The sequence below is a fragment of the Benincasa hispida genome, chromosome 1 (genome assembly GCF_027475165.1).
Source record: "Benincasa hispida cultivar pf3 chromosome 1, pf3_genome.v1.1, whole genome shotgun sequence".
NCBI lineage: Eukaryota > Viridiplantae > Streptophyta > Magnoliopsida > Cucurbitales > Cucurbitaceae > Benincasa > Benincasa hispida.
In genome coordinates, this window is record NC_143478.1 from 78946764 (window position 1) to 78974593 (window position 27830).

General features: G+C 33.0%; 1 protein-coding gene and 1 pseudogene across 5 annotated transcripts; one reads left to right on the forward strand and one right to left on the reverse strand.

Moving 5' to 3' along the window:
* Window positions 1-10: 10 nt before the first annotated feature.
* On the reverse strand, window positions 11-6206 carry NDHS (NAD(P)H-quinone oxidoreductase subunit S). 5 transcript variants are annotated; one of them, XM_039046667.2, is made up of 2 exons: window positions 5237-6206; window positions 11-229 (listed from the first exon to the last, which is right to left on the reverse strand). In XM_039046667.2, the coding sequence occupies exon 1, from the start codon at window positions 5969-5971 to the stop codon at window positions 5246-5248; it is 726 nt and encodes a 241-aa protein (XP_038902595.1). In that variant the 5' UTR covers window positions 5972-6206; the 3' UTR covers window positions 11-229; window positions 5237-5245. The 5 variants fall into 5 exon arrangements, with proteins under 5 accessions (XP_038902595.1, XP_038902579.1, XP_038902605.1 ...); XM_039046651.2 differs by having other exon boundaries at window positions 5231-6206; XM_039046677.2 differs by lacking the exon at window positions 11-229 and adding an exon at window positions 2653-2947.
* An 18694-nt stretch (window positions 6207-24900) lies between these two features.
* On the forward strand, window positions 24901-25942 carry LOC150038748 (cytochrome b-c1 complex subunit 7-1, mitochondrial-like; annotated as a pseudogene).
* The last annotated feature ends 1888 nt before the right edge of the window (window positions 25943-27830 follow it).

Consider the following 27830-nt stretch of genomic DNA (forward strand, 5'->3'; position numbering starts at 1 on the left):
TCGCAAAACAGAACAACTAAAATGGATACACAACTTATATATACATAATAGAACATGCATACATATACAAACCAGTGGTCCCATCTCCATCTATCCATAGTCCCTAATATGTACATGGTGGAAACTATTAAACAAAACAACTTAACAACCTAAGTTTGTCTTTAGTTCGAACTTGCATTCTGAGTGGCAGACTAGCAGAACAACTATCTTCTGGGGAGTTGACCGCTACCTGAGGATAAGAAAACATTGGAAAAGGTGAGCTACTGACCCAATGAGTGACTTTCTTCTAAAGCATTCTTATTAAACATCAAGTAGAACATCAAGATCAGAAATAACATACATCTCTAAAATTCAGGGTCTAGAAATACTTGAAATCATAAGTATGTAAAACATGTAGAACATTTTAAAACCTTAAAAACTCAATCATCAATATTCTCCTTGAAAATCATTGTCATTCAGCCTTAGTTGAGAGAAAGCCTTTTTGCTCAATCCCTCAATGTCAAATCCTTAGCTGTAGAGTAATCTCAATACAATCAGCATCGATAGTACAGTACCTACGCGCACGTGGTAATATCCCAAGTACCGTCATACCTTAGGTATCAGGGGGCCCAGATACCTTCATACCTTCAGTATCGAGTTTTCTCAATAAATCATTATAACACCTCATTTAGAAAGGATCTCAACTTTAAAACATCAAGCATTCCAGTAAAAACGAGCTATAAGCATATTCATCATGAGAGAATAACATAAATTAAGGAATGCTAGCTAACGCAAGCTAGAATTCATCAAACCGCAAATATATTTCGTAAATCTCATTATTTTAGAAAAAGGTTGGACTATGCGTCCACACATCAATCCTCAAACCTAAGCATGTGTCGAAGTAATACTTTAAGAAATCATGCCTCATATTGGAAAACTCATCGCAAGGCTAATAGCTTATGCGTGGAACTCTGTAAAACAACATCTTTAAAACTTAGAAACTTAATCATAAATTATGCGTTGAAACCTCCTAAGAGAAAACATTCATAAAATTTAGTCACTCATTGTCTTAGGCTACTTCTTCAAAGGATGATAGGCTTCCCTAATTTGTGTTTGCCCTGTAACATCAATAAATACCTAAGGTTAATGCCATCAGCTCCCTTTCAAGATTAATTAACATTTAGTTAAACATTGAACTTAGACATCTCTCACGATTCATCATCACATAGCTTATCTCAACGCATCACCTACACTTGAAAAAAAATTACCTCAACTGGTAGGTGCCATTGTGTTCACAGTGTGCACTTAGGCGCTAAGACATGCCACTCACATCTATGCATCGAACGCTTGTCTACGCTTCCCTTAGCATGCTTCGATCGATGGGATACTTTCCCTCGAAACCTTGCGTTCGCCTTAGCACATCCCACAGCCAGCGCTTGCGCTCATCCATGCATCTCCTTGTACGCCAACTACTTGTTTGTCCCTCAGATGCAGCTGCTTGCTCACTCAACCATCAAATTTTCAGATTCAACTTTCCAACTTTAATAACTTAAATTCCAAATATTATCTCATAAAATTTTCTTCTAAGAACTTGCTAAAAAAACATCTTGACTTCCTTACCTTAAGTCTTGGGTCTCTGATTCCTCTGAATAAGCTCAAAATTCTTCAATTTTCTTAATCTGCCTAAGAAACCCGAGAGCTTGTAAGCAATAGTTAGAAGAATCTTTTTCAACCTAAACTCATGGGAAATTCTTCTTGGTAGCCTCAAATTGTCTTCAACATTGATCAAACCTCGATTCGGCAGCAAATTTCCTCCCTTAGCATGAGTGAAAATGCCAAACCAATCTCTTCTACTTGACTTCCCTTTTATAATAGTGCAAGTATATCCAGATAGCTTATTAGGGTGACAACTGGGCCACTAAGTTGTGCTTAGATCCCTAAACACACCACCTGACCCATTAAACTCGGTAATTAAGCTGAGCACCTCTACCTCATTTCAACGCATAGGTTGACTATCAGCGCACAAGTTGGCACTCATCGCATAGGCCAGCTAACGCACAAGCTAGTATTCGTAGCATAGGCGTCATCTCTCTCGGCTATCGCCTCTCAAGCCCACTCCTAGGCCTTTGATCACCTGTCAACCTAACTTCTTCATGGTCCCCAACACAAGCCTCACACTTAGCCATTTTTCCTCTTTGTAACCTTGGACACAAGGTATGAACAAACCTTTTCACGCTCTATAATTTCTTCTAAGTGACACCATTACTCACTTCACCTGAATACCTACCTTTCTATACTTAGAATAATTTCCTTCAAAAACTCCATAAGCCTTTTCCCTACAAATATCATACATACACCTAAGTTAACCATACACCCCATGTTAACTTAAAATGCTTACATAGTAAAGTACGGTCTGGGGTTTACGTGCCATAAGTCAAAGTTCATCCTTCCATCACATTTCTCCACGTTAAACTTTATTGGACTCATAAAACTTGATACACATCTGCTTCGCTCTTAGAAAATCAGCAAATATTGAACAACTTACACTATTCACAAAACATCGTAGCTCGTTTCAAGAATTATTTTCTGATGTGGAAGCTTAGACAAACCTGCAACTACAAAGCATACTTAGACATTCAAGAAACTATGAATCTGACGCTCTGACACCACTTGTTGAGAAAAGCAGAAAAACACAAGAATTTTCACCATTAGAAAGAAAATCACTAGGTGAAAAATTATTACAATCACACAGAGCAATTCTCTCTCTCAATCCCAAGTACAATAGCACTTTCTTAAAGCTTTTATACTACTTGCATCCTTTTCCCACTCTCAAACTAGAGAATATATAAAAGAAATTTATCTAGAGTTAACACACTCAAGCTTAAAGCATTTCTAACTGGGATAACTTGAAACCAAGGGCATGGACTCCTTTTATAGGCTTGAAGCTCATCCCCATTCTTCAATTTATCTGTGGGACAAACTGCATTTTTGTTATTTTGCCAAAAATCTAACAATAGTTTCATGCTATTAAAAAGATGTTTGGGAATGATCTTAAAATGGTTAACAATCACTTTTATCATTTTTAAATCACCCTGAAATGTACTTTAAATATTCAAAATCAATTTTGGTGATATGAAAGTTACATTTAAAATTATACAATTAAATATTAAATTATTTTTAAGTATGTTAGATTAAATTTTTTTTTTTTGGAGAAATTCAATTTGTTGAATGAATTTCAAATTTGTATTGATTTCCGTATTGTGAATACATTCTCTAACAAATGATCCTTTGATGTTTTCTCTCACAAAGTAAATTTGCTTGGGGGATTTTTCGCTTGTTCTCAAAGCTATAGTTTTTTTGGGTTTGGAAGTTGTTTGATTTTTTAAGTGCTTTTGGGTCTTCAAAGACATAGTTGATTCTCAAGAGCTTAGATATTGTCCTGCTTTCTAAATTCCATCTAGAATTTCCTCTGTAGTCTTTGATGTATGCCCTGAATCGTTTATGGAGTTTTTAACTTCAAGAGCTTCAAAGAGTCCTCTGATTTTTTGTAAGTCTTCTGAGCTTTGATCTCCAGATCTTTAGTAGAGCAAAATTAATTTTTGAAACTTCGATCTTTAGAGTCTTGAAAGCTTTTGAGAGCCTTCTCTTCTCTTATTTCTTTCTAATCTTTGAAGCTTTAGGAGCTCCAGAGTTTCAATTCTTTGGATTTTTGAAGCTTGAGAACTTCAAAGTTTTAGTCTTTAGACTTTTAGAGCTTCAATCTTCAAAGAACTCGAGAGCTTCCGTTCTCTGAATCTCCCCCTCAGAATGAAGGATAAAGCCTCTATTTATATGTTTTCGTGGACTTTATGTTGGTTTAGGTCTAATTAGTTGTTGAGCTCAACAATTGGGCTTGGGCCAAAACTGAACCTTGTTCAAATCTTTTATTTGGCCCAACTTTCCACCATAGACTTAAATTAGGTTGGATTTTGGACTCAATGACATAAATTACTACTAGACACGATCCAATTTATAATTTCAAATCCAATTTGGCTACTTAGCCAAATTTATCGATCATCGCTCATGCTTAATCATCATTGAATTCGATAAATCTCATTATGATCAAATGACTAGATTGAAGACATGTTGCATCTTCTAATTTGCCTTTTGTTTGCCTCCACCCAATTTTTAACTTAGGGACAATAATTCTCAAGTGGCCTTAAATTCAAAAAAATTGGTCTTTGTTATGATGACATGATGAAATTTGATTGGCCACAATTTTTTATTCAACCTAGTGATTAAAGACATGTTTGGGATGATTTTCAATTTGATAAAAACTATTTTAACAATCCATCACTCCAAACATGCACTAAATAATAGAGAATAAAATTTTACCCCATAAATTTGCTAAGTTGATTCCATTTTGACCTTTAAATTTGTTAAATTAATCACTCTCAAACTTGCACTAACAATAGATAAGCATAGTTTTAACAATGAGTTAGGGTAATATGTCATCATTTGTTCGATCCCAAAATTGGCACCGACCAATGCTCACCCTAGATGATATTTCTTTCTATTAAGTTACAAATCTAGTCATTTTTTTAGGCATTACAAATTCAGTTATTGAACTTTTGAAAGTTATGTTTATTGTCTTTAGACTCTAAAAAATATATAATAGGTCCTCAAACTTTTAATTTCCTACTTAATAAATTCTTGAATTTTAGTTTTGCGTAAATTAAAATGGTTAAAAATTAATCAATTAAATTAGATACAAATTCAAAATTTTCTAATAAAACCACAAACATGCAATTTTGGGTGAAGTAAAACTGTGAATTCTACAAAAATTGGAACCTTAAGCCCGTTTAATAGTCATGTGCTTTTTTTTTCTTTTTGTTTTTGTAATCCATTTATTTCTTAGCTAAATTTAAAATATATATATATATATATGTTTTTTTTTTCCTTTCAAAAGACTTAATTTTGAGAACATTTTTAAAATGTAAACAACGAAAGATAGCCTATAGGCTTAATTTTCAAAATCATAAGAATCATCAAACCGGTCTAATTTCAGGACTAAATGACGCAAACGCCACAAAATTAGGATTAAAATTGTTATTAACCTTTAAAAAAAAATCTCTAATGATAACTCATTAAAGTAAACGTTACAAAATTAAAAAATAAAAAATGAAGGTGTTTGTTGGATTAGGAATATTCACAAAATTTTCCAATTAGAAATTTCAGGATAACAAACAGATGAAGAAGAGAAAGGAATCACCATCACCGATTGGAATCATTGAGAATCATTTTGAAGAAGAGGTTCAAGAACAGCCGATCTAGGGTTCTTCATCGGAGGTCCTTTTTCTCTTCGTTCCAGCTCCTCCAATCTAAACGTTATCAATCGATCCCAATTTCCTCCTTCGAAAAGAACCCCAGCCTTTCCATCCGTGATTCTCTGAACGATTCCACAATACATGTAGTACGGATTGTTTGGATTCTTCACAATCGCGATCATTCCCGGCAGCAACAGCGGGAGATCTGGTGGCTTCGGTTTCTGCGAACTCAGAATCGCACCGATTTCGCTGGAATTTGAAGCGGAAGGTTTCGGTCGAGGCGGAGGAGGAGGATTTTCCGATATGAATTTTCTTAATCCCTTCTCACCGCCAGGAAATCCTCCGGTTAAGCCCATCAATTCCTTCTCGAATCCATCTTCCGGAACCCTATCGACGGCTAATTTCTCGGAGGTTTCTGGAATTTCACCTCCATCTGCGACGGGATTATCCTCGACGTTTCTTTTGAGTTCCTCTTTGAGACCTCGCTCGCCATTGCAGAGGCCTCTTCCGCCGAGAAGCTGGGCCAAATCGAAGGCGGCGGAGGGCCGGAAAGCGTGATGGGTTGGTGATGCTCGATGGGGAAGGGGGAATGGGCGGTGGAGAAGGAAGCGGCGGCGGTTTTGGCCGAGGAAGGTGGATTTGAGAAGCGGAGTTTGGGGAGTTGGAAGGGAAATGGAGGAAGCCATGGATGTGGCTCTGCTGATTACAGGGATGGAGTGGTCAGTGGGTTTGGGTTTGTTTGGTATTATTCTATATATCTTTTCTTAACTAATAATGTTGGTGCTAAGTTCCTTTCCCTTTTAAATAGATGGCAAAATATGATTTTTTTTTATTTTTTTTTAATCTAAATACTCTTACTAAAACTTAAATTTAGTCGTTTTATTGGAATTTTGTTAAAAAATAGGAAAATTATTTTGATGGACAAAATTGTTCAAAATATTTATAAATTATATGGATCACTGGTGTTTAGTTATTTTATTGAAATTAGTTTTAAAAAATAGGAAAGTTATTTGAATAAATAAAATTGCTGAATATATTTATAAATAATACAAGAAAATAAATTATGTTAATATATTTGGTATAATAGAACAAAACGAAGTGGTTAACTCTTAACATTTTCTTAAAAGATAATGTTGTAATTCAACCAAAATAAGCCTTATTATGTGTAATTAGTGATAAATAACATATGATCTATCCCTTAAGTTTTGGGTTTTTAAATCCTCCTTGTTAAACTAAAAAAATTAGTTAAAACTCCATTGAGTGATAATTTCAAATTTTGACTGCACAAAGCAATGTAGGGTAAAAAATATACCTTTTTCATGGTTTGTTACTATCATTCAATTACCAAGTTTTGAAAAATTAGGGCGAGTTATGAAATGTCATTCACCGTCTTTGTAAAATTTAAGACTTTGTTTGATTTTGGAGTAATTGAGACGAATTTTTAAAGAAAAGTTTCAAAACATATCTAGAGAGATTGGACTTATAGCTCTTATCGATTTACTTTTTATTTCAATCAAAAAGCTTCATATCGTTCAAATAAAGTACAAGTTTCTCCTCAAATAATCATCTACAATAGAGCTCTATGTAGATTAGGTTGTGGATTACCTTGATCTTCATCGTTTACTTATCTAGTCCATATAGAACTTTAAATATTTATAATAAGAAAACAAAGAGTTTGAAGGATTTGCTTTCAAGCGACTTGATTTTAACTATTTTTTTTTCACAAAAATTAGAATATCAAACCTTTTTCTAATGGATATAACCCACCCACTCTCTTTTTCACTACTTTGCATATTAAAGTTTGAGAGTAAGATTATCTATAGGGATTTTTTATTTTTACAATAACCATGTTACATAGGATAAGATAGTTAACATGTGGTTTATATTTCATTGGAATGGGATATGATATCTATCAACACAAGGAAGTTGGTGGATATGTTTTGTGCAAAAGGGTGAATGCGGGGCCCCAAATTCTCTATGCCATCAAGATCCCTATTTTATTTATTTATTTTGAAGAATTACAATGACAAATAAACATGTGATAGAATATGATAAAAACAATTTAAAAGTGACCGAACTCGGAAAAAGGGTGACACTTCTCAATCTATCAGTGATCATGCTCGATTGACTTAAAGATTAAGATGATGATCATGATTAGAAATATCGAAGTCTGGAAATAGAGATATCTACTAAAACAATGCATTCTATTCAAAATTTCTCAATATTTAATTCTATTAAAAGAAAGACACAACAAATACAATTTCTAAAAGAAGAAATAAATCATAAAAGAATTGAAAAACAATTAGATGATCCTTATATTCAAAACTAAATTAATCAATTCAAGGAATTAATTGAAAAAGACATATGTGCTTATATTCTTAATGTCTTTTGGAAAAGAAAATAGCACATTGTTAGTCTACCATATATTAAGAATTTTTATGAATAAAAAATTTCTACTAAAGCAAGACCTATACAAATGAATGTTGAACTATTAAAACATTGTCATAAAAAAATTCAAGAACTTTTAGAAAAAGGACTCATACGGTCTAGTAAATCACCATGGAGTTGTACAAGTCTTTTATGTTATTAATCAAGTCGAAATTGAATGAGGAGTGTCTCGTCTTGTAATCAATTACAAACCTTTAAATTCTGTTTTAGAATAGATACGTTATCCCATACTAAACAAAAAGGACTTAATCAATCGAATACAAAATGTATTAGTCTTTTCAAAATTCGACATGAAATTTGGATTTTGACAAATTCAAACTACTAAAAAAGATAAGTATAAAACAATATTCAATGTTCTATTTGGACAATACGAATGGAATGTAATGTCATTTGGACTAAAAAATGCCCCTTCTGAATTTTAAAATATTATGAATGACATTTTTAACTCATATCAAGAATTCACAATTGTTTATATTGATGATATTTTAATCTTTTCACAATCCATAGAACAATATTTTAAACATTTTACAGAATAATTAAACAAAATGATTTAGTTGATTCTCTATCTAAAATAAAACTATTTCAACAAAAAAAAAAATTCTTAGGATATGATAGTTTTCAAAGAAAAATAAAACCAATTCAAAGATCGATAGGATTTGCTAACAAATTTCCAGATGAAATCACCAATAAAAATCAATTACAACTTTATTCCAAATTTAAGACAAACATGTGAACCTTTATATCAAAGACTTAGGAAAACTCCTCCTCCATGGAGTCATCAATATACATGCATCATTAAAACCATCAAAGGTCTAGTCAAAAGTCTTCCATGTTAATCCATCATCAATCTACATGCATCACTCATTGTAGAAACAGATGCATCAGATATAGGATATGGTGACATTCTCAAATAGTCCATTAATGGTCAAGAACAACTAATAAGATATCATTTAGGTATCTGGCTAGGATCTCAAAAATAATTATTCAACCATATAAAGGAAGATTTTATCCATTTTTTTTTATGTACAAACAAATTCCAAAGTGGTTTAATCAACAAAAGATTTTTAATACGTGTTGATTGCAAATCAACTTAAAAATGTTTTACAAAAGATGTTAAAAATCTAGTTTCTTGATAAATTTTTGCTAGATGGCAAGCAATACTTTCTTGTTTTGACTTCAAAATTGAAGCTATAAAAGGAAGTACAAACTCCCTTCCTGATTACTCACGAGAGAATTTCTTGAAGGGAAAAGTGAAAAAGAGAAAAGAAAGAAATAATGAATTCTACTAGCAAGAAAGAAGAGAAGAATGAACGTGATCAAGAATAACAACAACGATCAATACCTCCGCAAACCAAAGCCTCCTACTCAGAGTGTTTCAATTTCTCAAAGAAGAATCATCACAAGCAATGGAGGATTGAAAGGGAAGAAATCATCAAACAATACCGTTATTAAATAAATTTTAAATTTTGGGATCTTCCATCCTTTCAAAGCCTTCTGCCTTGATAATCAAACCAAAATTGAGGAGTCATCCACTCCTCCAACTACTCCAAGCCATCACAAACTCAAACCCTCCAAATTCAGAAATTATACCGTAAAAAAAAACTTTAATTACCGATCATCATCATCTACCTCTTACCATAATAAAACACAAACTTCATATGTTACAACTCTTAAGCGGAAATTCCTAGGAAACTCTATTCCTGAAACAATTCAAAAAAATTTCCATTTTATTCCAAATCATCCACAAAAAATTCGTTTATTCTATGAATTTATTCTGGTTGATACCGATTCAATTGAAATTACTCATAACATAAGAAAAGACGACCCCAAGAATTGCCTTTTTAAAAGTTAGGATTCTTTGTGATCTAATTCTAACCAAATGGAACCCAAGTATTTATACCGAAAAATGATTTTCTTATCAATTTCTTCCATAAACTTATTCATACATCGATTATCAAACTGCTTGGTACAATATGTTTTAGTTAAACAATTTTAATCATTCTTGATTTATAATGTTTGAAAAAACATGTTGGTACAATATGTTTTAGTTAAACAATTTTAATCATTCTTGATTTATAATGTTTGAAAAAACATGTATTCAAAATTTTCTATTATGGTTTAGTGATTGGTGGGATATATTTGGTATTTAATGAGACCATCCTACCATATCAATTTTTTGAAAGTTTTAAATACTTTTCAAATAATATTTTCTCAAATTATTTTGATTTAACTCTATGCTTTTCAAATTTTTTTCATTTGGCATGGACCTTCTCCTGGAATTACTCAATCACATAATCGAATGGAATCTCCCGCCTTTTCTAAACATATAGTTATGTGGTGGGACAAATTCAACACGATCGTTATTTCAAATAATGTGATGGAGAAATGGTTCTCCATCTATCCCCACAACATGAAGCCAAACCTACAAAAAGTTAACAATTTCTGACCAAAAAATGAAGACTAATGGCTACAATGACACAATTATCAAATGAAGAAGAACTCATTATTATCCTTCAACAAATTTCGTCTCAATCAACTACCAGCTAAGAAGAAAATACATCCAACTTTAGGAAGAAGAGGATGAAAACGAATTTACAAATTTTGTGCATCACATTTACACTAAAACCCAATCCACCGATCCAAGTTAGTAGAAGATAAAATTCTCAAGTTGTAAATGAAGACAAAGTGTTGTACATGTTTCATTTTAGGTTTTAAAGTATCAAAGTATTGTCCAGGTATAATTTTAGATTTTATGTGTCATCTTTTGTAAAAGACATGTCTTACAACTCATGATGTAAAGAATAATGTGGCTTGTTTTATGTAAATAGTGTAGTCTCCTAAATTTATATAAAAGAGGCTTAGTAGATAGCTAGAGCAGAGGTTTTTGGAGTGAATCTTACATGAGTTTTTTTTTGTACTTTTACTTGAGAAAAGGAAGAACTTGTACTGGTAAAATCTCAATAAAAGTTCTCGGCTACACGGAAGTCACTCCATGCCGATGCTCCTTTTCTAAAGGGAGTGAGTGGTCACGCATGTAGTGACCACCTCACTCGGCACAAATTTTTCCTCTTTGAATCACCATCATCATCTTCAATTTTAAATTTCAAGTAGGTATCTTCTCAAATTTAATTTCCCACATTTTCCACTATTAAAATAAAATAATTATTTGTTTCTTCCTTTTAATAATTCTAACATAATCATTGTTTTAACTTTCAACAAATAATATAATTGTAAATTTAATCTTCATATTTACATGAATTTTCCTGTACCATCATTCCCACAACACTACTTATTTTCACACATGCCACATGTCACTCATATATCACTACCACATCTCCCGCATTATCATCACAAACTATCACGTGTCACTTTCAAATGTACCCATATATATATTTCCTTAATAAGAGAAAAATCAAATTTAGTTCTTGAATTTAACAAGTTATGTCAATTTTACCTTAAACATTATATTTTATCAATTGAATATTAACTTTGTACGTGTGTTCTAATATTTTTCTACCCTATATTAGTTTTTGCTAATTCACTGACAATGTTAAAAAATAAGTAAATTATTTTTCTAAAATAAATAAATATAGTCCATAGTTAATGCAAATAATAGCCATTGAATAAATCTTTCGAAACTCCCAAATTTCAACCAAATATTCACAATTGGGTTGTTTTTTTCTCCTTTTTCTTCCGATTGGGTTTGTATAAGACACGTGTTTTATATTCATTAAATACACTGGAATATTTTTATTGATATTTTTTTCCCTATAGATATTTGATATTTTTATTGATAAAAGTCTATTCATGAGTAAAAGTTGTAACATCTATCCAAGTTTAAAGTAAGATTATTTGAAAATTTTATCAAAGGTTTAAAGTGCAATTTGATGTCGATCAGCAAAATAGCTAGAAAATGTTAACATTGCACCCAAATTGTGAGTGCAATTTTGATTTGTGGAAACAGTTTGTACATTGCACCCAAGGTGGCAAACTCTTCCCCAAACCATCAAGTTGCACTTCCTCGAAGAAACTTCCTGAAATTTCCCCCTTGACAACTTTTTCAAATAGGGTAAACGAGCTTAGCTCAATGATAATCTCCCGTAATTATACTAAAAAAAATTTAAAGACTAAAAATTGCAATTTTTATTCAAATTTAAAGTTAAAATTACAACAAATTATCAAAGTCTTAGATGAAATTTGATAAAAGTGAAAGATTAGATTAAAAAAAATGATACCCTTTTCAAGAACATAGTAACAATTTTTATTTTTCCAAAATTTTATCACTTTGTTTTAGGTTTATATTGGGTATTGGGTTTAAAGAAGTCATAGACTCCAAGTACATCGTCATGGACTTCAAGCACTATAAAAGAACTTTATGTCTTTAGTTTCTAATCATTTCAATTTGAAACACTTTAAAGTCTGGTATACTAACTCATTTAGTAGTATAATAATTTGAGAGAGTGGTTTTGTCATAATTGGTTCTGGGAGAGATTTTTATATGATTATAATAACTTTTCACATAGTAGAATTTTTTCCATATCTAGTTTTTTCTTTAGTTTTGAGTTTTTCTACATTAATTCTAGTGTTTCTAGTTTTATTGTTTTTTTTTTTTAATTTCTCATTTATTTTTCTATTTATTCATGCGATAATAATGAATGGTTGTTTAACCAATAAAACCTCAATAATTATCTCAAATAATGTGGTGGTAGTGAGAGATTTTTTATCCAATGAAACGTGAATAATTATCTCAAATATTAATGATTTGATTGCAAATAGTTATTGAACTAAAAAAAAAAACTCAATTTGTTCACAAAGTTCAACAAGAATTAATAAGCTTGGCTTGAACTAAAATAACCCAAACTATATATATAATTCTGTTGTGAAATTGAGGAGCACACTGGAGCATAATGGATATGGAGAAAATATAATACAATAATATATAAATATAATAATAATAAATAAATAAAATAACTAAAATTATGAAAATTTAGTGAAATTTTGAAGTGGATTTCTCACCAAATGTGTGTGTTTTTAAGATCCATCAAATGCCACTATTTATAGGCAAAGTGGCAAGTAGGATGTGGTCTTATATGGACACCAAGCATGAATAACTACAAAAGTATTGGGTTGATGCCCTAAAGTCTCGTGTCCTATAGTTTGTAAACAGTTTGTATAAGTGCTTATGTTGTATAATATATGATATTTACTTCACATCTTGTATAATATATGATATTTACTTCACTCAAGTGGATCATGTCTTGAGTGATAACCAAAATGGCCTGTAGTATATGGATATAGAAGGTAAACCTTATCCTAGTAACGCTACGAATGCGACCCGCTTAGTGGAATGGTCCCAAGTGTTATGACTTGTCATAGATAGTCTGATACTGATCATTCGTGTAGGTGACATGCGAGTGGGGATGTCCTATACAAAGAGTTTGTATAAGACCTGACCACGAAGTGTTAACGTCTCGTTATATAACACCGTTCATAACAGAGACTTCATTACACTAGGATGACCATAGGTAACATGACCTCAATCCTGAGTGAATTGGAAACTCCTGCCATTGAGGGTGGTCCTTTGATTTGTATGGGTGCAAGTGGCCAGGTCGCCGATTCAAACCTACCATTTTGGGGATTCGTCTGATTTGGGAGTTGGGAACTCAGCTACACAAGATGGAATTCACTCCTTCTTCGAAGCAGAGGTAAGTAGATAGATAGCTCTCTTAAGGCCTGATTCCAAGGTTTGAACGATGTGGCGCCACACACCTTCTCTTGACCCGAGAGGTGTTCACACATAGTTGGACTATATTGTATTGTTCATTAGAGGAATTAGTGGTACTTAAGGAATGAGATGGCAAAATGGTAAATTGGTCTAGCTGTACTTACGAGCATCTGTGAAGGGTCATCATACTCATGATTGGTTATATCCGATGGACACAGAAATATATCTGTGGTAAGAAGAGTTCAGCTGTTGGTCTTTAGTGGAATACCTGACTGTTAACGGATGGTGGATCTCGTGGCTAAAGAGTTTAGTCAGCCATTCGTGTACCATTGGAGCTTTGAGCCAAAGGTCCATTAGGCCCTCTGGGTAGCTTGGATAAAGTCAAGAATCAGTATTTAGGTTAGTTTGAAATGTTCAAATTAACAAGAGGAATTTCGATTATATATGATATAATTGAACTGGTTAATTATATAGGATATAATTGAATAAATGTATAAGATACATTATTTTGGAGGAAATTAGAAATAAATGTGATTTATATCATGTGGAGGAGAAATTACTTTAGTAGATATGTGATATCCAACTATAGGGTAAGAATATAATATGATTATATTCATTAATTATTAAATTGGTTAATTATATGATAATTGACCTCAAATTTCTCTCGGACGTGCGTTAGTGGAAGCAGTTGCATTCAGTTATGGTAACTGAAGAATAAAATGAAAATTTGTTTCATTTTGCAAAAGGTCGGAAAAATTGGAATTCGGTGTGAAAACGTAACGATCGCATAGTTTGAAAGCCTATACGATAGTCGCTCATTGCCTGAACGATTGCACGTCATCGCCTAAATGATCACACGCTGTCCCTAAACGATCGCTTAGGTTTATTTAATCCAACGAGGGAGACCAAAGGATATGTTTTCGCACTTCCCGCTCCCACTTACTATGAACACTCTCTCCATCCACCTTGATATTGATCTACCCAAACACCATCCGTTAGGTGGACACGCCAAATGTCCCTCGAGGCCTAGGGTAGATCTCACTGTGTGGACTATGAGGGAGAAACGCGAGAGGTGAAAATGAAACATCAAATGCCCCAAGTACCTCCCACTAAATGTTCTACCTAGAGGTTTATTAACCTAGACAATCTGGCTACTGATGATGATCTAAGTCATTTATTAAGTTTGCTCAAAAACAACTTTTGTCTTTGAAATTTAAAAAAAAATAAAAAAAAATCCAAGTAGTCACATTAAACTCTTTAATGGACTGGCCTTAATTTTCATGCATGCATCAAATCTATCTAAATTATCTTTCCAGGTAGGTTCCAGGTAGGGGTGTTTCGTTGCCGTCATCTTAAATACCCCAGCCTAGACAAAACCCGCCTTCGACAAAAGGTCTATTATAAATCGACTTGCTACATATTAATCTTTTACTAATTATTTTAGTTCTAATTTCATTTTATAACCATTTATAAAATAAATAACTAAATTACTCATGCCACATAACGAAGTATTTATAACGCTTATAAATATAACGTTAAATAAATAAAGCATACATAAATATAACCCTTATATTATATAATGCATGAGCATGCACTTATGTAAATTAAATCATGCTTCACTAAATCATAACACTTATAATAAAGAGAATATGCATGACCTAAGTTGGGATTTATCTATATGTGCATGCGATATGAAAAAATATATATATATACATCACATGTATAAAACCATGGATTAGTGGACTAGGATGAACAAAAACAAAACCGGAATGAGAAAACAATCTATGTACATAATTCAGCTGAGCAAACCGGTTCACAAACGAACCGAGTCTTGAACCACCGGGCGAAGCTTCCATCGAAAACGTCTCCAGGTAAACGATCGTGTAGCGTACTAGAGGATAGCATAAAAGATAAACGGTCGTATAGACAATAATGAGGCCATGAAGCCTGATCGTCTAGAGGATCGCTTAGCACGCGAAAGGCAAACGATTTACCATGCAATTACTTCGTGATCGTATAGTTAGTAACTAAGTGATGAGACTTGCTGAGTTGTACGATTGTCTAATGCATGTACGCGTTAAACGACAATCGAGCATCCGATACTCATCAATTGTCTACCTCATCGTCTACACAACTCGACCAACATTTGATCGTCTTCTTCCACGAAGAACAGCAACCCTTGCTCCGAACTTCATCACGAACGACTCAAGACCCAAACCCATTGTATAATAAACGCCTCCAAGTAAAGCATCATGTAGTGCACACTAGACGATAGCGTAAAAGCTAAACGATTGCATAGACAATAATGAGGTCGTGAAGCCTGATCGTCTAGATGATCGCTTAGCACATGAAAAGGTAAATAATTTATTATGTAATTACTCCGCGATCGTATAGTCAGTAACTAAGCGATAAGGCTTGTTGAGCTATACGATCGTCTTATACGTGCGCATGTTAAACAACAGTCGAGCATCTAAAACTCAGCGATCGTCTACCTGATCGTCGACATGATACGATCAACCCTTGATCGCGTACCCAATCGTCAACATGATGCGATCAAACCTTGATCACGTACCCCATCGTCTACACGATGCAATCAACCCTTGATCGTATCCTTCCTTGAAGAACCGCAATGCTTGCTCCGATCTTCTTCACAACGACTCAAAACTCAAACAGACATTGAATTACAAACTTGATAACGATTATCAAAGCCCAAAAAACGCAGGGGACTTTACAAACAACTAAAGAATTCAACAAACCGAGGTTACATCCTAGAAATTTCCATTAATCCACACATCCACAAATGAATTAACAATTAAAATAGAGAGTAGACATGTTGTACCCACTGTGAATGTAAATGCAATTCTTTTGCAGCAATGAATTGGAATATCAGAAACCGAGTGCTCCGATACCATTTGAAGAATTCTTATTCAAGAGTACCGATGAGCGAAAGCGGATCTTTCCATTCATTGTGACAGAATTACCACATATACATTCAAAACATACTAATATGCATTCATAATGCTAAAGAGATTAAGAGATCATACTAGATGAGGATTTCTTCTTCACAGCGAGTCTAAAACCCAACCTTCTACCTAATCACCACTCGGACAAAAGAAAATGGAGATGATACCACCACTCAGAGCCCTCAGTATTCTTGGAGTGAGAATACAAAGTGTGGGCTTTGTTCGAATTTGGTAGAGGGAAGGAGGAAGATTGACTGTGCACAACGATCAAGCAAGTGGGAGATGAGATCGTCTATCGCATAGACAAGATGCTTGAACGTTTAGGTGAAGTATACGATCGTGTAGGAAAAAGTAAGCGATCTTCTAAATGATCGTGTAGAAAAGGGTAAGCGATCATATAAACGATCGTGTAGGAAAAGCGTGAGCGATCATCTGAACGATCGTGTAGGAAAAACTAAGCGATCGTTTATATGATCGTTTAGTAAATATCATGAGCTAAACGATCGCTTAGGAAAAGGTAAATGATTGTTTAGTTAATAGCACGCGAAGGTGTAATCGGTAAGCGATCGCTTAGTAATATTGTAGATGTAAGTGATCGTGTAGGCACTGATTTTTTAAACGATGTCATTCTCTTTAACACAATGTCCGCGCCTCCATGCTCATCACACCGTCAACTATTTATGCATCTCAAAGTGATCTTTCAATACACTTATTCGTTATTTAGAATAGAAGAGACGTCATCCCAGTTCCTTTATAACCGTCCAATGAATATGATCTCATCATATTCATAACATATAAATTAATATCATATATTAATTATAATATTTTTTTCTACTAGATATAAATCATATTTATATCCAATTTCCTCCAAATTAATGTATCTCATACATAAAGTTAATTATATCATATTTAATTAACTCATTCAATTATATTCTATAATCGAACTCCCTCTTGTCAATTTGAATATTTCAAACTGACCCAAAAACTAACTCTCAACTTGTATCCAAGCTACCAAGGGGACTTTATGGACCTATGACTCAAAGCTCCAATGGTACGTGAATAGTTGACTAAACTCTTTAGTCATGATATCTACCATCCGTTAACTGCCAGACATTCTACTAAAGACCGACAGTTGAACTCTTCTTGCTATAGATATATTTCTATGTCTATTGGTTATAACCAATAATCAGTACGATGACCCTTCACAGATGCTCATAATTACAGCAGGTCAATTTACCGTTTTGCCTATGTAATTACATCTTCCTCCTTAAGTACCACTGATCCCTCTAATGAACAATACAACATAGTCCTACTATGTGTGAACACCTCTTGGCCCATGAAAAGGTGCATGGCGCCACATCATTCAAGCCCCGGGATTAGTCCTTAAGAGAGCAATCTATCTATTTACCCTTACTTTTGGGAAGGAGTGAAGTCCATCTTGTGAAGCTGAGTTCCCAGCTCCCAAATCAGACGAATTCTCAAAATGGTAGGTTTGAGTCGACGCTCTGGCCACTCACACCCATGCAAATCAAAGGACCGCCCTCAATGGCAAGAGTTCCCAACTCACTTAGGATTGAGGTCATGTTATCTACGGTTATTCTAGTGAAGTGAAGTCTTAGTCATAAACGGAGTTATATGATAAGACATTAACACTTCAAGGTCAAGTCTTATACAAACTCTTTGTATAGGATGCCCCCGCTCGCATGTCCACTACACAAATGAGCAGGATCAGACCATCTGTGACAAGTCACAACATTTGTAATAATTCCACAAAGCGGGTCGCGTCTATAGTGTTACCAGGATAAGGTTTCCCTCCTATATCCATATACTACAAATTATTTTGGTTGTCACTTAAGACATGATCCACTTGTATGTCACTACATACATGCTTAAGTTACATAAAAACAACCAGGGATATTTTATTTACTTTTTCTTTTAGCATTGTCAATTTGGAAAAGTATTTTTTTATTTATAAGTATTGTGTGTGTAGTTGCACTGTCTGCTAGACATAGATCTTCTTTGCTCATTTTTTAATCACACAACATATGAAAATGATCCATGTTTCTTCATTAAAATAAAATAATTACAATAAGAAAAATAACATTTAAAATACATAAAAGTTAATATTTACTAAAAAAACATGAAGATAGATAAAACAAAATAACAACATTAAGTCTAGATATTCCCAAAGTCAAAAGAAACACTTGATGTTCCATCAACTGTGTCAATCTTCAAAATATTTAAAAAAGTCCACCACATCCAAATTTGTCATATAAGATGAGTCAAATATGTCATTATCCTCGTATGCAAAATTTGTTTCCACATTCTCTTTTTCCTTCAGCGAGACGTGGTAGAGGTCAACTAAATCTTTTGACATATGACAAATATATAACCAATACCCAATCATTCCGCATTGGAAGCATTTATTTTCAATACTCTTTGAACTCTTATCTTGTGGAGTTTTTCCTTTGTGATCATCATTGTGTGTAGTTTTTTTTTAAAAAAAAATTCAAATGATCAGATCAACCACCACAAAAATAATAATTATTTATTCCTCTGCCACAGTCACGACCTCGACCACGATTATTAACATTCACAGCATTCACTTCAGAAAATAGTGTTGTTCCAATTGGCCGAGATTTGTGGTTCTTCATCAAAAACCTGTTATTTGGTTCAGCCACAAGGACTACGAATTCTAATTTTGTAAGGTTTCTCATGGCAATACTATCACAAAATATTGTATTTATATTAGAAATTTAATATGTACTAAATATCCAAAATAACATTTAACTTATTAATTATGATAAAAAGGAAAAAAATCGACCTACCTTTTGGACCTACCTTCAGCGATAGAAGTGACAAGAGCTCATACTGATAACGTGTTGTGAAATTGAGGAGCACAACGAATATGGAGATAATATAATATGATAATATATAAACATAATAATAATAAAATAAAATAACTAAAATTATAAAAATTTGATAATATGAAAATTTAGTGGAATTTTGAAGTGGATTTCTTACCAAATGTGTGTGTTTTTAAGATCCACCAAATGTCACTATTTATAGGCAAAGTGACAAGTAGGATGTGGTCTTATATGGACACCAAACATGAATAATTACAAGGCACATAGACAACATGATGATTAACACATGACTTTTAGGATACTAAGCAACGGGCATCTATTTATTTTTATAATATTTATAATAAATTCTACTTAAGGTTCAAAATATTGATGTCGATGGAAATATCAAGGTCCCTGTTTTATGGAAATATTGATATTGATGGAAGTTTCGAAAAATTTTATGGAAATTGTTATAATTAGTTAATGAAACTTTGATTGTGATCTAATTAGACTATATTTTACCATTTTTAATCATTACTTTTATAAAATAAGATAATATTTAGAGGGATAGTGTAAATATATGTATAAATGATAATGCGAGAGTAGAAATTTAAAAAAGAAATTGAAAAATAATTACAAAATAATATCAAATATTGATAATTAATTGCAAAATTAAAGGACATGAAATGTTTGGATACAAAGCAATTGTAAATTATTTATTATAAAACCTTCCTATCTAATACCAAAAAGATGAGCTTGGAACATCTAATCCAAGATCTTGATAATTCACATAGAAACTACAGTATTACTCCCATGTCATCGTATATTGAAAATGTTGAATATGGTTATTTAAATGAAAATGATAGGACTCGTATGGCTAACATATAGACCCTATTAGTGTACATCTCATTGGGCGATGATCTTCCTCCTTTAGATGGATAAGACTATTCGTTGGAAGATTAGGTTGGAAATTATTATGGTTTAGTCTTGAAGAACCATTAGAATCTGATAAGAATAATTACCTTGTACTATAGCTTTGTTGTTTATTACTACTGCTTATGACCATAGTTTTCTAAATCTTTTTCTTGGAAATGAAAACTTTGGATAGTAAAAGAAGCAAAACTTACATCAGTTCAATTTTGAGATGAAATGATGTGAAAATTCAATGAAAAAGTGTCCGAAGGAAATTAAAAATAAATATATGTTGTCTTTATCAATTTTGTTTTCCTAGAAATGAAAGCTTTGGATGGTAAAAAAAATAAAGCTTACATCAATCTAATTTAGAGGTAAAATGATGTGAAAATTCAATTGGAAAAGGTTTGAATGAAGTTAAAAGTAAATATATATTATTATTTTTCTCAATTTTGCTGTCTTGAAAATGAAAGTTTGGGATGGTAAAAAAAATTTACATCAATTCAATTTTGAGGTAAAATGATGTGAAAAATCAATGAAAAAGGTTTGCATGGAGTTAAAAATAAATCTATGTCATTATTTTTCTCAATTTTGGTTTATTGGAAATGAAAGCTTTGAGTGGTAAAAAAACAAAAATTAAATCAATTCAATTTTGAGATGAAATTATACATTGATGTGTGAAACTGTATCATTCATATAATTAAGACAAGTCTATAAACCTTTAAAGAAAAAAAAACCTCCATTGAACCTAATTGCTTTAAAAAAATCGAAACTTCCATCAAAATTTTGAGAATGGGGAAAACGAAATCGAAATTCTCCCCACACCGAAATTTTGAGCTGGTAAATTTTTTTTTTAAACTATGATTCTACTTCATAACATAATTTTGCACATTGTTTTTTTTATAGCAAAAATAAATTTGCACATTAAGCTATGTTAACATTTAAAAATAAGTATATATATATATAAAAAATCTAAATGAACCCTAACAATTTACTATTTGTTGTGAATTTGAGGAGCACAAAGAAGCACAACGAGAACACGGATATGAAGAATAATATACAATAAAATAAAATAATATTAAAATAAATATAATATAATATATAAATAAATAACAAAAATTAAATAAAATAACAAAGAATATATTTTTCCACTTTCTCCAATTTTTTTAGAATGATCACCAATATATATGTATTTTAAAGCCCACAAAATGCCAGACAATTTGACAAGTAGGAGGTGGATTACATGTACACTAATAGTGTGTAATCTTGAGACACGTGGACAACACATGTGGTAATGGATAAGTGACACATGGCCAATGGACATTAATAATGGGCATCTACATTACACCTAATTTAACATATTACCACTCCTTAGACGCCCATTATATTACTAGGAAAAAACTCACTAGAAAAAATCCTAGTGTATAAAAAGATTACATATTTCATATAATCTAATACTCTTAGAAAGTATATTTACTCCCCTTCATGGAAATATCACTTGAGATCTCTGAGTCGCCGCATTCCAATGTTGTGCACCAATTTTTCAAAGGTTGTAGTAGGTAATGCCTTTGTAAATAAGTCTACCAGGTTATCTTTCGAACAAATTTGTTGTATAGTGATGTCGTCATTTTCTTTAAGATCGTGAGTGTAGAAAATCTTCGGTGAAATATATTTTGTTCTATCTCCTTTAATATATCCTTCTTTGATTTGGGATATGCATAATGTTTTGTCTTCGTATAATATCGTTGGAAGATTTTTACTAGAAACGAATATGCTTAGTCATTGATCTTAGCCAGTATACATACTCGACTAGCCTCGTGAATTATAAGAATTTCAAAATGATTTGAGGAATTGGCTATTATGGTTTGTTTCACCAATCGTCACTTCTTGTTGTGGAGTCTATGTTGATAAAGATGAATGGATCAAAGCTATGGATCTCGAAATGGAGTCTATGTACTTCAATTCAGTTTGGGTTCTTGTAGATCAACCTGATGGGGTCAAACCTATAGGTTGCATATGGATCTATAAGAGAAAACGAGGTGCTAGTGCAAACCTTCAAAGTTAGGCTTGTGGCAAAGGGTTATACCCAAGTTGAGGGAGTCAATTATGAGGAGACTTTCTCACTTATTGCCATGTTGAAGTCTATCCGAATACTATTGTCCAATTCCTTATATTACGACTATGAGATTTGGCAAATGGACGTCAAAACTAATTTTTTTGAATGAAAATCTTGAGGAGACTATATATATAGAGCAACCTGAAGGATTCATAACCCAGGTTCAAGAGCAAAAAGTGTGCAAGCAAATATAAGATTTAATACTACGATCAAATCTTATGGCTTTGATCAGAATGTTGATGAGCCTTGTGTTTACAAGAGAATCAATAACCGTTCAATAACTTTTCTTGTGTAGTATGTAGAGAATATCCTACTCATTGGGAATGATGTAAGTTTACTGATTGAAATTAAAAATTGGCTAGCAACCCAATTCCAAATGAAAGATTTGGGAAAGGCATAATTTGTTCTTGGCATTCAAATCTTTAAAGATCGAAAGAACAAAATGGTGGCCCTATCTCAGGCATCATATATTGACAAGATGCTTGTCAAGTTCTTGATGCATAACTTGAAGAGAGGTTTTCTCCCTTTCAGATTTGAAGTTATTTTGTCCAAGGAATAGTCTCGTAAGACACCTCAAGAAGTTAAGAAAATGAAACAGATCCCTTATGCATCAGCTGTTGGTAGCCTAATGTATGAAAATGTTATGTATGACCTGCATCTACTATGCTGTGGAAATAATCAGTAGATATCAATCCAACCCAGGATTTAATCACTGGACCGACATTAAAAACATCCTCAAGTATCTTCAGAGAACGAGGGACTATGTGCTCGTGTATGATTATAAGGATTTGATCCTTACAGGATACACTGACTCTAATTTTTAGATTGATAAGGATTCTAGGAAATCCAATCAACATCAATGTTCACTCTTAACAGAGGGGTGGTAGTCTGAAGGAGAACCAAGCAAGGGTGCATTGCTGACTCCACTATGAAGGCTGAGTATGTAGCAGCTTATGAAGCTGTTAAGGAAGCTATGTGGCTCAAGAAGTTCCTTACTGATCTGGAAGTGATTCCAGACATGTCTAAGCCCATCGTCTTTTATTGTGATAATAACTGGTTAATTCCCGAGAGCCTAGGAGTCACAAATGCAGGAAGCACATAAAACGGAAGTATCATCTCATTTGAGAGATTGTGTATTGAGGAGACGACGTGATTGTCACGTAAATAGCTTCAACGTACAACGTTACTTATCCATTTACAAAGACCCTCATGGCTAAGATGTTTGAGGGTCATCTGTAGAGTATGGGTCTAGGGGACATGTCACATCTAGTCTAGGGCAAGTGAGAGATTTTTGTATTGGGCATGCCCTAGTTTATTGTTTTGTGTACTTTTGTATTAGTTGTCTTTTATGATCTGCGACCCACCAGCTTTAGGACAAGTGGGAGATTTTTGGGGTTAATGCTCTAAATCTCGTAGGCCTTATAGTTTGTAATTGTAATGTACAAACAATTTCTTTATTTAATAAAATTTGAACTATTTTATTCGATATTTAGTAGCATTTAACCCACAAAACCAATAAACTAACATCCAAGGTTATCTTCTGTAGGTTAAACATGTATGTAGAGACATATTGGTGGATCGTGTTTAAGTGATAACCTAAATGGTCTATAGTAGATGGATAAGGCTAGATAAATATCCTGATGATACTACGAATACGACCCGCTTTGTAGATGTTACAATTGTTGTAAAGTTCTACAAATGATTTGATCCTGATCATTTATGTAGAGACATATGAGTGTGAGTATTCTATACAAAAGGATTTGTATAAGACCTGACCACGAAATGACTAGTTTCATTGTATAATGCCATTAATAATAGAGACTTACAATTCACCAGGATGACCATAGGCGGTCCTTTGATTTGCATGGGTGAGAGTGGTCAGACTGATGACAAGAAATCGGAGGTCAATTTTACCCGATAACCAAACTCCCGTGGATGCATTATGCGATGCATGTTCCAAAAATATACGTTGTTAGCCATGCATCAATCACTACAAGAAATCTGAGCTTTGATGTCGGTTGGGAAAAACTAAAATGGATGTACAATGTCGGTTTCTAAAAAAAATGAATTTTTTATGTCCGTTTAAAACCGACATTGTAGGTTAATTTTTTTTGTTTCCCTCTCTCCCATTTTAATTTCCCGCCTTCCCTAATTATCATTAATAAAAAAGAAAAATTAATATATATATTGTGTAAAAGAAAAAAAAATGACCCTCGAATTAAATCCCCAATCTTTTTCTTCTTCTCCGTCCAAACCCTTCCCACGTCTCCTTCCTCAACTGCACATTCCCTAGCGAAGACCCTTTCTCCGATCGCCTCACCGTCCATTGCCTAACATCGCCAGTAAGCCTTCACTCTCTCTCTCCCCTGTCGAACTCTCTCTCTAACCCACGAAAAAGTATATCCACCGCCTGAGGTTCTGATCTTCCTTTCTCTCTCTCTCACTCTCACCAATCTGCAAACCATACGCTAGATCTAGCTGTTGTGTAGCTCATGTTCATAGATTGAGTTTGTCCATGCCTGAAGTTCATGTTCATTAACCAATCTTGTTCTGACAAAAAATCATAGAGTAAATTTTTCCAAAGGAAGAAAAGAGAGAGATCGAAATGGCATCCCTTTTGCAGTCCTTCATTGACCCAAAAAAGAAGATTGGAGATTCATCGCCAGATCGACCCAATGCCTCCGTAATTATGGTAATTGAAACCCTAATCGTTTCTTTTTCTATGGCATTCATTTCGAATTTTGTTCCGTGGAGATTGATTTTGGGTTGTATTATTATGTTAGGTCTTTGATTCAATCTGTATGATCCATATTATGATATTAATGTGAAGGAGGCTTTGAATCGACTCCCTAGGGAGGTTGTTGATGCGGGCAATCAACATTTGAAGATGGGCCATGGACCTTTCCATGAAGCATTAGTACCTTCCTGATGATCTTCAAGTTTTTTCCTACTATAGATGTTTATCTCTTCCTTAGATCGATTTGAGCCTAGCTGAAAAAACATAAATGCGTTATATGTTTATCATAACCGAATAATCTTCAGTTTTATTTCTATATTCAACATGCTCTTAATATAATTGTTAAGTGTCCAATATTCTCGAAATCTAGTATTTTTTTATGGTTAAATTTCTATAATATTTCATGGTCACTGGGAACTAACTCTTGATTGTATTGGTTTTGTTGTTTTTTCCCAACTAAGCACAGGACGTTGAATTCTAAATAGTTGTTAGATGGTTATTAATTTGAATTATTTCATTCTTTTGGCAGGCCATGCAAATGCTATTCAGGAGCTATCTCCAGGATATGTTGGCATTTGTAAGTCCTTCCATTATTTCATATCTCCCGCTTTATTATTTAAAGTGAAAGAAAATTGTGGTAAAAAAAGAATGAAAAATGTTTGGTTATGTTCATGGAAATGAAGCAGCCACTCTATATCGTAGTGTCAGTCATGGTTCTTAGAGTTTTGAATCTTATGACCTATATTTGGGAGTTATTGATTTTGATATTATTTACCATCTGTTAGCCTGGATGGTATCTTGCTACGTACTTGCATTATAGTTGAATTGTTTATCTTAATTTTATTGAATTCCCCTTCAAGGTTTCTCGTTCCGTCCTCTGTTGTCTTTTTCATGATTTCAGGTTTCATGATCTAGATAGATATCAGCTTTTGGTAATATATGTATGAATCCTGGATGAATTCTTGGTTTTGATATTATTTACCATCTGTTAACCTAGATGTTTTCTGTTAGCCTATTATTTACCATTTATTTGCTATATACTACAGATAAATGTTAATGGTCTGTTATAAATAGTTATTGATTTTGATATTATTTACCATCTGTTAATCTAGATGTTTTCTTTTAAAGCAAATAAATGACTTGTGTAGGCCTTTGTTTATGGTTGAATTCTTGATTTGTTCTGATTGTAACATTAAACGAGTTTATACGAGTGATTTTCATGTACTACCACCAGATCTTCGCTATTAATCCTAATTCTTATATTATTTTCAAAAACATTATACGAGTGAAATTGCTTTATCACATGCAAATAAAGTAAAATGTGTGGCGGTAAATTTCTCTCTCTCTCTCTCTTTTTTATTTGTTTGATTAATCTGGATTCTTTGATTTTAGTTTTGGTATTGCTTTAGGGGCTTTCTACTTTTTAGTTATATGGATAATGTAAAAATTTTTAGTTGAATATGCTAGCCTCGTACGTAAATTATTTATTTTTTATATAGTACTAGCTTTAATTTAATAAATGGACGTAAACTTATATTAAATTTATCTTTTTTTTTCCTTTTTGTAGTTCAATACAAAAGATGCATATATGCAAGGAGAGAACAACGTAATTCGGACCTAATTGGCAAGTTTTTTAGCCGATTTGTGTAAGGATGCAATTCTTGTTTTTTGTCTCAATAGAATGTAAATGCTAGCTTAGAATGAATGTAAATTTATCTAACCATGATCTTTGTGAATGGAATTAGTACTAATATGATATTTATGAATGAGAGAAATGATGGCTTGGTGTAAGTATTCTATGAAAGTCTGGTTATGGTATTGTGATTCTTGTTTGTGGATAAATTCGTAGGTGGAAGACATGATCTGTTTATTATTGGAAGTTGTATTCATGGTATTGTGATTTTGGTATTGTGATTCTTGTTTATTCATGGAATTAGTACTAATTGATATTTGTGAATGAGAGAAATGATGGCTTTGGTGTAAGCTGTATTCTATGAAAGTCTGGTTCTGGTATTGTTTTGCAAATTTTGGTGGATAAATTGATAGGTGGAAGACAAATATTGATGAGTATATGTAATAGATTGGAAATATTGATTATTGTTTGTGGATAAATTTATAGGTGGAAGACAAATATTGATGGGCTCGCCATGCAAATTTTTCTATACTTTTTAATATAAAACACGGACATTTCCTGCCCCAACATGAGACATATAATGTCGTTTTTAACTTATTTGACCAAAAAAAAGGATTCGACAATGGAATTTAAAAAAATGGACAGATTCGAGCTTCAACGTCGGTTAAGAATTAAAAAAAAACAGGCTTTAACCGACATTAAAGACCTTCAATGTCGAGACCTTTAATGTCGGTTGCAACCGACATTAAAGACCTTCAATGTCGGATGCCACCGACATTGAAGGCTGTGTTATTGGTGTTATTGAAGCCCTTTAATGTCGGTTTAAAACCGATATTAAAGGCAACTGGTATTAAAGGATTTTAATAACACTATCTTTAATGTCGGTTGGCAACCGACATTAAAGCCCGAATTTCTTCTAGTGGATGATCATGCGTTGGAATGAAAATGCGCCAACAATATATGCAATGACCATGCGTCCTGGCACAAGTTTTCTTGCGTTCACACCAAGTATAACATGAACGCAAGTTTCTTGGGTAATCCGAGGTCGAACATAGGGACTTGTAACTATATGTTTGCGGTGATTGTGCATGCGACGATATAAATAAAAGAATGGAGGGGTTGTTGTTAAATTAATCCTACTCCTACTTCTATCTAACAGACAACA

Bases quoted from the DNA above. Each gene is read 5' to 3' on its own strand.
- NDHS (XM_039046667.2), bottom strand. From the start codon at position 5,971: ATGGCTTCCTCCATTTCCCTTCCAACTCCCCAAACTCCGCTTCTCAAA.